General features: G+C 43.4%; 2 protein-coding genes across 2 annotated transcripts; both read left to right on the top strand.

Moving 5' to 3' along the window:
* The first annotated feature begins 465 nt into the window (after positions 1–465).
* LOC149457044 (E3 ubiquitin/ISG15 ligase TRIM25-like) lies at positions 466–2,789 on the top strand. Its single transcript, XM_089684201.1, has one exon. The coding sequence runs from the start codon at positions 475–477 to the stop codon at positions 2,077–2,079; it is 1,605 nt and encodes a 534-aa protein (XP_089540327.1). The 5' UTR covers positions 466–474; the 3' UTR covers positions 2,080–2,789.
* Positions 2,790–6,893: 4,104 nt separating this feature from the next.
* LOC149457043 (E3 ubiquitin/ISG15 ligase TRIM25-like) lies at positions 6,894–9,059 on the top strand. Its single transcript, XM_089684151.1, has one exon. It carries the CDS (start codon positions 6,903–6,905, stop codon positions 8,502–8,504), a length of 1,602 nt encoding a protein of 533 aa, XP_089540277.1. The 5' UTR covers positions 6,894–6,902; the 3' UTR covers positions 8,505–9,059.
* The last annotated feature ends 2,091 nt before the right edge of the window (positions 9,060–11,150 follow it).

Genomic DNA, 11,150 nt, shown 5'->3' with positions numbered 1-11,150 from the left:
TGAAAAAGGGCCCGAGTCCGGATGTATTCGTGGTGCAATCCGTATTTGGGCTGACACACCAGGATGGGTTTCCTTATTTTCTAAAAAAAGGTGATTGTTACTTGAGTCTTTAATGAGATATAAAGAGAGACCGTTACATGATTAAAATGACAGATCCTTATCCTTTTGTTAAAGGTTTGTGAATGGAGTCAAATGCCTTGGATGGGGAGGAATTCTATTCTATCCAGAATGGATCTCATCCATTATTTGGTCTGAGCTGCAACAAAGGATGGAACAATATTTTTCCTACAGCTGAAAACTAAGAATAAATCACATATAGTGACAAGTAAATTATTCTTGGCACATTTTATTTCTGTAACTGACAATAGGTAAAAATCCCTTGCTCTGCGTTCTCTCTGTCCTCTGTAGGGTTAATGCGTGAAGCCTCCACCCTCTTTATGCAAACAGAATTTTAGTTTCGTTTCCTCTTCCAGAATGGCTTCCTTTGCTCTAGGAGACGAGCTGAGCTGCTCCATCTGCCTGAACCTTTATACGGAGCCGGTGTCACTGAAATGTGGTCACAACTTCTGCTGGGATTGTATTGTGATTGCTCTGGATACACAAAAGGGGTCTGGGGTTTATTCGTGTCCGGAGTGCAGAGGGGAATATACAGAATGGCCTCTTCTAGAGAAGAACAGAAAGCTGTGTAACATTGTGGACAACTTCAGATCTACACAACCAAAGGAGGAGAAAAGTGAGATCCTCTGTACATATTGTGTGGATTCTCCGGTGGGAGCTGTCAAGACTTGTCTGCATTGTGAGACTTCTATGTGTGATAAACACCTGGCAGCCCACAACAGGACAGTGGACCATGTGCTGATAGAACCCACCTCGTCCTTCAGTAGTAAGAAATGCTCCATCCACAAGAAGCTTCTGGAGTATTACTGCTCCAAGGACGCCGTCTGCCTATGTACGTCCTGCTGCCTGGTGGGGAAACATAGAAGACATGACGTGGAACCTCTAGAAGAGGCTTTGGAGAAGAAGAAGGAGAAACTGAGAAATGTTCTAGAAAAACTGACTGCAAAGACGGAGACAACTGAGCAGAAAATTCAGAATCTACAGGATCAGAGGAGAAAAGTACAAGAAAAAGCAGATGATGAGAAGAAGAGAGTCTCTGCCCTGTTTGAGGATAGCAGGAGACAGCTGGAGGTCCAGGAGCAGAGAGTCCTGAGTGAGATATCCAGGCAGGTAGAGGAGGTCTCATTATCACTCACTGCTCTCATCAAACAGTTGGAGATACAGAAGGACGAGATATCCAGGAAAATTGGTCACATTGAGAAGTTGTGTGACATGACCGACCCAATAACTGTCTTACAGAATCATAAATCGGACATTGACAAGATCTTCCAAGATCAGGAATCAGAAACCGGTGCCCATAATGTGAAGGAATCTTCTGTTCCTGATATGGATGATTTCATGATCCCCCTTGTGTTGCACAGATCTATAACCGATCTCATCACTAATATGAAGATAAAAACCAACTTCAATATACAGAATACAACCAATCTGCTCCTGGATGAGGAAACTGCCAATACCTTTGTGGCTTTATCTGATGACCTGAGAACAGCATCGCACTCTGAAACAGGAAAGATTAGATTCAAATTACCACAGAGATTTACAACATACAATCAGGTGATGAGTAGGGAGAGTTTTTCCCATGGGAGACATTACTGGGAGGTAGAGGTTGGTGACTGTGGGCATTGGTGTGTGGCTGTTTGCTATCCCAGTATAAAGAGAGATGGAAAGGAGTCTGGTGTTGGACATAATCACAAGTCTTGGCGTTTTGGCTTTATTAAAGATGAATATACATGTGTACATGACTATCAATCACAGAAGTTACACCCGGAGTCCCCAGTGCAGAGATTGGGTTTATATTTGGATTATGAAGGCGGCCGTCTGTCCTTCTACCAGCTGAGTGACCCCATCAGACACCTCCACACCTTCACCACCACCTTCACTGAACCCCTCCATGCCGCCTTCTATCTGCATAATGGAGCCTGGGTAAAGATTATACCTCCGGTGTTTTCTATAAAACCATAATTTACAACTTATTTTTTGTCATCAATACAAATAATACTCCTGGAAATTAGCTGGGACAATTAAAGGACCATTAAACTAAGAACATAACTAAGACCATAAACCAAGATTGCCCAAAAAAGATCCCATCGACATTTTAGAACGATACGTGTTCATATCCCCTTCTAACTCTTATATCTCCAAACTTTCTGGGATCATAAAGAGGGACAGCTATGAGAACAAAGTATGTAGAAGAAGGACACCCCGCCACTTCCCCTATACAAAGAAGAAAAATGACTATACCAAAAATGATTGGTTACATTTACAAAGAGCTTTTTTTTCCTGATATTTTTTCCTTTATGCTGGTGTTTTCAAAATTAACAAATGCTATCATTTAGGCTGGATGGATAAAATGTTCAGTGTACCCCTGGGATCTAGATATCATGACAGTGAACTCTGCTGTACTCCTCATACTTGTACTAGTAATGGAAATGTGCTGTGTACGTCTTTGTTGTGTGATACTAACATAGAATGAGAATATCCAAACAAAAAGCATCTCTTCTAATGATATTAATATTTTAATGTTTCTTTGTGATGCAATGATTAAAGGGTAACTCCACTTTCATAGGAAAAATAGCAAAAAAAAAGTAAATGCAAATATAGAAATATAGCATATACAATTGTAACACAAGTCATATTGTAATTGAATGGTAATAAAATGTTTTTCCTTTTCATTCTGCAGCTCTGTATTTTTCTGTAAAAGTAAATGCAATATGGCAAATTGGATGCATTCTGTACATAGATGGTGTACAGAACGCCCCCCCCCCCCCCGAAATGTAATTTCCTGCTTGTGTGATTGGCTCACTGGTTTTCCCAAAAGTCTGCACTAAGACACAAGTCAGATTTTGGGCATCCCCTGCAACAAAAAATTAATTTTTGTTGAGCTACTCCCAAAGGAAACACACATCTACAAGGATGCAGGCCCTGCCACCTTCCTCATTAGAGCCCTGCAGGTGCAGCAGCTGGTTGATCATTACAAAAATCACTCCCATTTAGATTCACTCTGCACATGGACACTGTAAGGGCTCCCGATAAAACCAGAGATGTGTGAACTGACACAGGGAAACGCAGGCTCAAGTATGGTGTAACAATATAATTTATTAAGGGTTATACACAAATATAACGCACAATATAACAAAACCAAACCTCCAACTGATAATGGAATGTACACAGATAAGAGCAGTCAGGGCTGGTGAGGTGGAGTGGTCAGGCGGGCCGGGTCAGGAATCATCGGGCAGACAAGACACAAAGGAGTAGGCAGAGCGTAGTCAGACGGGCCGGGTCAGGAACAATCAGGCAGACAAGGTACCAAAGGAGCAGTCTGGAGAGTGGTCAGGAATAGCCAAGGTCAGGACAGGCGGAGTTCATTCAGGGTCAGGATCAAGCAGAATCAGGAATCAGGCAGGAAGCAGACAGGATGCAGGTACGGGGGCTCATGGGAAACATACACCAAGGCACTGACTGCAGGTCTGGCCATTCCTTAAATACACCTCCTGCAATCAGCCTCAGGTGATGGCTGACTGCAGGAGTGAGCTTCGGGTTGCTGAGAGCACCCGCTGGCCAGCCCTGGTACTGCAGCCCACAAGGCAGGTGAGTCCCACCACCATTGGCAAGTCCATTCCTGACAGACACAGACAAACATTTATTTCTGAAAAAAAAAAAAAGGTAGATTTTGGGCATCCCCTGCAACAAAAAAATTAAATTTTTATTGAGATACTCCCTAAGGGAACTCATGTCAACGGGGATGCAGACCCTGCCACCTTCCTCATTAGAGCCCAGCAAGTGCAGTAGCTGACTGATAATTAGAAAAATCACTTTCATTCAGATTCACTCTGCACATGGACACAGACAAACAAACATTTATTTCTTCAAAACAACAGAAGGTAGGAATCTACATCAAAGCTTTTTAAAATCCCCGCAATGTACAGAGATCACCCAGAATATTTTTTTTCTTAACAGAAGTGGAATCGCTCTTAAGTCCTGGTTCACACTGATGCGGTGCGGAATTTGCAGCGTTTTCTGTGCGAATTCTGCACCGCATTAGAATCGCACCCCGTTCATGCGAACCGCTGCAGGTGTGTATGTTAACGCTTGTAAACATGGCTAACTGCGTTTAGAAGCGTTTTTTAACTGTTCCATATCCAGATGCTGTCCGGAGCCTTTTTTCATCATCAGAAATGCATGCAAAGCGTTTTCCATGTATTCAAATGGACCCGGTACACAAGCGCAGTCAGTTCCAGGTTTTGCGTGAAGGAAAAAAATGGTAGAACGCTCCGCATTATGCTCATGATGGGATCCATAGTAAATACAACCAGAAAAGACAGGTCATCTCAACACATAGTTCATTTTTTACTGTTTTCAGTGCATTCTGGGCATTTGGAAAGGTCTCCTGAGGTTATCTTAAAAAAATGCTTCTAAACGCAAACACTCATAAATGCGGTATGCAAACGCAGCTAAACAGACGGTTTTTAACCTACGTTTTCCAGCAGTCAGTTTCCATCGTTCAGAAGATGTCCCGTGTACATGAGCCCTTAATCCAAAAATGCTTTGTGCCCCCTACTTCTCATCATTGTGGGACCCCTAGTGTCATTCAAGTATTATTATAATACAGGATTTATATAGTGCCAACAGTTTGCGCAGCGCTTTACAATATAAAGGGAGACAGTACAATGACAATACATTTCAGTACAGAAGGAATAGGAGGGCCCGGCTCATGGAGCTTACAATCTAGAGCAGTGGTTCTTAACCTTGTTGGAGGTACTGAACCCCACCAGTTTCATATGCGCATTCACCGAACCCTTATTAATTGGAAAAATAAAATATGATTTTTAAAATTCAAAACATAGGTATATATTTATACATAGGTGCACAAAATGAACAAAACCGTTAAGAACAAAGAACAAAACCATTAAAACATGATTTTCACACAAAAACAAAAACATAATAATGAATATTTACTGCACGAATCATATGAGTCGGGTGTGGGTCTTCACCTCTGCCGAACCCGCGAGACTGACTCACTGAACCCCTGGGGTTCGATCGAACCCAGGTTAAGAACCACTGTTTTATAGTAATTCATCCGCCATATAGTAATTCATCCCCCATATAGTAATTCATCCCCCATAGTAATTCATCCCCCATATAGTAATTCATCCCCCATAGTAATTCATCCCCCATAGAGTAATTCATCCCCCATATAGTAATTCATCCCCCATAGAGTAATTCATCCCCCATATAGTAATTCATCCCCCATATAGTAATTCATCCCCCATAGTAATTCATCCCCCATATAGTAATTCATCCCCCATAGTAATTCATCCCCCATATAGTAATTCATCCCCCATAGTAATTCATCCCCCATATAGTAATTCATCCCTCATATAGTAATTCATCCCCCATATTAATTCATCCCTTATATAGTAGTAGTAAGTAAGTAGCAAGTAGTAAGCCAAGTCCCCCGTGTCAATTCACTTACCTTTGCTCCGCGCGTTCCTCTCGCCGTATTCCCGCGCCGTTCCGGTCTTCAGGGCGGACTGTGAGAGGAGCCTAGCTCCTCTCACGTTCGTCACGCTGCCCCGCCTACACACATCCTGACAGCCAATCACTGGCTATCAGGATGTGAGTGGCAGCGAGACTGGCCAATCATTGCATTTGAGCGCGCTGCACTGGCTGTTTTTTTTTTTTTTGGATCACGCTGCAGAGTCCCTGCTACCCGAGAGGAGGGAGGGGAGCGGGCGCCCGGCACACAAGAGCCGCATTAAAGCGTGTAAAGAGCCGCATGTGGCTCGCGAGCCGCGGCTTGCCGACCACTGGGCTAAGCGATGTTGCGTGACCACCTGCAGCCAATGATGGACAAGCGGGGCATGTCATCACGAATCATATGAGTCGGGTGAGGGTCTTCACCTCCGCCGAACCCGCAAGACTGACTCACCGAACCCCTGGGGTTCGATCCAACGCAGGTTAAGAACCACTGATCTAGAGGAAGTGGGGAGGTGATACAAAAGGTGATAGCTGCGGGGGATGATCTAGTGGACGTGATTCAAGTACAGGGGGTAGGCTTCCCTGAATAAGTGAGTTTTCACAGATCACCTAAGGCAAATAGGGTGGGGGTGGACTGAACATACTGTGGTACGGAGTTCCAGAGGATGGGAGAGGCTCTGGAAAAGTCCTGGAGGTGTGTGTGGGAGGAGGTGATCTGGGAGCAAGACTTACCAGCGTTATCAAAACTTCCAGCGTGCATGAGGACTAAGGGAACAGACACGGACCTGTCATCCCCAGATCACCTGCTCACCAAGCGGATTTGCTGATGGGTGTGAAAAAGGGCCCGAGTCCGGATGTATTCGTGGTGCAATCAGTAATTGGGCTGACACACCAGGATGGGGATCCTTATTTTCTAAAAAAAGGTGATTGTTACTTGAGTCTTTAATGAGATATAAAGAGAGACCGTTACATGATTAAAATGACAGATCCTTATCCTTTTGTTAAAGGTTTGTGAATGGAGTCAAATGCCTTGGATGGGGAGGAATTATATTCTATCCAGAATGGATCTCATCCATTATTTGGTCTGAGCTGCAACAAAGGATGGAACAATATTTTTCCTACAGCTGAAAACTAAGAATAAATCACATATAGTGACAAGTAAATTATTCTTGGCACATTTTATTTCTGTAACTGACAATAGGTAAAAATCCCTTGCTCTGCGTTCTCTCTGTCCTCTGTAGGGTTAATGCGTGAAGCCTCCACCCTTTTTATGCAAACAGAATTTTAGTTTCGTTTCCTCTTCCAGAATGGCTTCCTTTGCTCTAGGAGACGAGCTGAGCTGCTCCATCTGCCTGAACCTTTATACGGAGCCGGTGTCACTGAAATGTGGTCACAACTTCTGCTGGGATTGTATTGTAACTGCTCTGGATACACAGAGGGGGTCTGGGGTCTATTCCTGTCCGGAGTGCAGAGGGGAATATACAGAGTGGCCTCTTCTAGAGAAGAACAGAAAGCTGTGTAACATTGTGGACAACTTCAGATCTACACAACAAAAGGAGAAAAGTGAGATCCTCTGTACGTATTGTGTGGATTCTCCGGTGGGAGCTGTCAAGACTTGTCTGCATTGTGAGACTTCTATGTGTGATAAACACCTGACAGCCCACAACAAGACAGTGGACCATGTGCTGATAGAACCCACCTCGTCCTTCAGTAGTAAGAAATGCTCCATCCACAAGAAGCTTCTGGAGTATTACTGCTCCAAGGACGCCGTCTGCCTATGTACATCCTGCTGTCTGGTGGGGAAACATAAAGGACATGACGTGGAACCTCTAGAAGAGGCTTTGGAGAAGAAGAAGGAGAAACTGAGAAATGTTCTAGAAAAACTGACTGCAAAGACGGAGACAACTGAGCAGAAAATTCAGAATCTACAGGATCAGAGGAGAAAAGTACAAGAAAAAGCAGATGATGAGAAGAAGAGAGTCTCTGCCCTGTTTGAGGATAGCAGGAGACAGTCGGAGGTCCAGGAACAGAGAGTCCTGCGTGAGATATCCAGGCAGGTAGAGGAGGTCTCATTATCACTCACTGCTCTCATCAAACAGTTGGAGATACAGAAGGACAAGATATCCAGGAAAATTGGTCACATTGAGAAGTTGTGTGACATGACCGACCCAATAACTGTCTTACAGAATCATAAATCAGACATTGGCAAGATCTTCCAACATCAGAAATCGGACACCGGTGCCCATAATGTGAAGGAATCTTCTGTTCCTGATCTGGATGATTTCATGATCCCCCTTGTGTTGCACAGATCTATAACCGATCTCATCACTGATATGAAGATAAAAACCAGCTTCAGTATACAGAATACAACCAATCTGCTCCTGGATGAGAAAACTGCCAATACTAATGTGGTTTTATCTGATGACCTGAGAACAGCATCAGACTCTGAAACAGGAAAGATTAGACCAGAATTACCACAGAGATTTACAACATACAGTCAGGTGATGAGTAGGGAGAGTTTTTCCCATGGAAGACATTACTGGGAGGTAGAGGTTGGTGACCGTGGGGATTGGTGTGTGGCTGTTTGCTATCCCAGTATAAAGAGAGATGAAGAGGAGTCTGGTGTTGGGTATAATAACAAGTCTTGGTGTTTTGGCATTATTAAAGATGAATATACATGTGTACATGACTATCAAGTACAGGAGTTACACCCGGAGTCCCCAGTGCAGAGATTGGGTTTATATTTGGATTATGAAGGTGGCCGTCTGTCTTTCTACCAGCTGAGTGACCCCATCAGACACCTCCACACCTTCACCACCACCTTCACTGAACCCCTCCATGCCGCCTTCTATCTGAATAATGGAGCTTGGGTAAAGATTATACCTCCGGTGTTTTCTATAAAACCATAATTTACAACTTATTTTTTTTGTCATCAATACAAATAATACTCCTGGAAATTAGCTGGGACAATTAAAGGATCATTAAACTAAGAACATAACTAAGACCATAAACCAAGATTGCCCAAAAAAGATCCCATCGACATTTTAGAACGATGCGTGTTCATATCCCCTTCTAACTCTTATATCTCCAAACTTTCTGGGATCATAAAGAGGGACAGCTATGAGAACAAAGTATGAAGAAGAAGGACACCCCTGGGATCTAGATATCATGACAGTGAACTTTGCTGTACTCCTCATACTTGTACTAGTAATGTAAATGGGCTGTGTACGTCTTTGTTGTGTGATACTGACATAGAATGAGAATATCCAAACAAAAAGCAGCTCTTCTAATGACATTAATATGTTAACGTTTCTTTGTGATGCAATGATTAAAGGGTAACTCCACTTTCATAGGAAAAATAGCAATAAAAAAAAATACAAATATAGAAATATAACATATACAATTGCAACACAAGTCATATTTTAATTGAATGGTAATAAAATGTTTTTCTTTTTCATGCTGCAGCTCTGTATTTTTCTGTAAAGGTAAATGCAATATGGCAAATTGGATGCATTCTGTGCATAGATGGTGTACAGAACGCCTCCCCCCCCCGAAATGTAATTTCCTGCTTGTGTGATTGGCTCACTGGTTTTCCCAAAAGTCTGCACTAAGACACAAGTCAAATTTTGGGCATCCCCTGCAACAAAAAATTAATTTTTGTTGAGATATTTCCATAGCACACACACATCTACAAGGATGCAGACCCTGCCACCTTCCTCAGAGCCCTACAGGTGCAGCAGCTGATTGATCATTACAAAAATCACTCATATTTAGATTCACTCTGCACATGGACACAGCAAACATTTATTTCTGCAAAACAACAAAAGGTAGATTTTGGGCATCCCCCTGCAACAAAAAAAATAAACTTTTATTGAGATACTCCCAAAGGGAACTCACGTCTACGGGGATGCAGACCCTGCCACCTTCCTCATTAGAGCCCTGCAGGTGCAGCAGCTGATTGATCATTACAAAAATCACTCCCCTTCAGATTCACTGTGAACATGCCTGATTAAAGGGTCCTGCGACACTCCGAAACGTTGCCTTGCTGTAACTATGTGATCGTTCATTAAAACTTTTGGACCCGTATTGGTGATCCTCGGTGTGCTGGTGACATTCTCCCTCGCTGATTCTGTTCGGTTCCAGCTGACAGTCGCTGCAGCACCCACTTATACACACCGCCATTTTTAACGCAGGAACGTGTGCATTTGGATTGGACACTTTCACTCTGCACTTGGACACAGACAAACAAACATCTATTTCTTCAAAACAACAGAAGGTAGGAATCTGCATCAAAGCTTGTTAAAATCCCCGCAATGTACAGAGATCACCCAGAATATTATTTTTTTTTCTCCACAAAAGTGGAATTACTCTTAAGCCCGGTTTCACACTGATGCGGTGCGGAATTTGCAGCGTTTTCTGTGCGAATTCTGCACTGCATCAGAATCGTACCCCATTCATGCGAACCGCTGCGGGTGTTAATTTAGCAACACCCCGAATGTGGTCCGCCAAATGAGGTGTGATGTGCAGAATCGGATCACATAGGTGTGAATACCCGTGCGATCTGATTCTAGTGCGGACCGAAAAAAGGGTCTGTACCTTTTTAGTGCGGTGCGATTACAAAATGTACGGCTCCAATCGCACCGCACACAAACCGCATGCGATCTACACATAGAGCCCCTGGCACAGCATTAGAATCTGTCCGGGGAGAAGAGTGCTGTACTGCTGGGGAGAAGAGTGCTGTACTGCTGGGGAGAAGAGTGCTGTCCATCCAGAGAGGACAGAGAGACAACCAGTCAGGTAAGCCGTGTCTGATGGTGTAAAATTTGATTCTTTCAGGCATCATATAATCTTGCAGAAATACCTTTTTTTTTTTTGTGTGAGGAAAACAACTCAAATTAAAAGTCCTTTTTGTTCTTGTATAAAAATCAAAAATATGTTTAACCCCTTGCCTACTGGGCACTTATACCCCCTTATTTACCAGGCCAATTTTCATGCAAGATTGTACTCATATGAAATTTTTATCATTTGTATCTCACAAATAGAGCTTTCTTTTGGTGATATTTACTCGCTGCTGGGCACTTTACTTTTTGTGCTATAAGGAAAAAAAGTGCAAAAAAAATTTGAAAAAAAAAAAAAGTTTCTTTGTTTCTATTATAAAATTTTTCAAACAGGTAATTTTTCTCCTTCACTGATGTGCGTTGATGAGGCAGCACTGATGGGCACTGATAGGCGGCACTGATGGGCACTAATAGGCGGCACTGATGGTCACTGATAGGCGGCACTGATAGGCAGCACTAATGAGGTGTCACGGATAGGTGGCACTGATATGCGGCACTGATTGGTGGCACTGATAGGCGACACTGATAATGGGTACTGATAGACAGCACTGATCGGTGGCACTGACTGACATCACTGCTGGGCACTGACTGGCGGTACTGCTGGGCACTGACTGGTGGCACTGACTGGCAGCACCGCTGGGCTGCACTGATGGGCAGAGGTGGGTGGGCACAGGTGGGTGGCACTACTGGGCACAGGTAGGTGGCACTTCTGGGCAC

Source organism: Staurois parvus, unplaced genomic scaffold, assembly GCF_062004578.1.
Source record: "Staurois parvus isolate SC_StPar_1 unplaced genomic scaffold, SC_StPar_1.0 ptg000338l, whole genome shotgun sequence".
Lineage (NCBI taxonomy): Eukaryota > Metazoa > Chordata > Amphibia > Anura > Ranidae > Staurois > Staurois parvus.
This window is presented reverse-complemented; position numbering and strand designations above follow the sequence as displayed.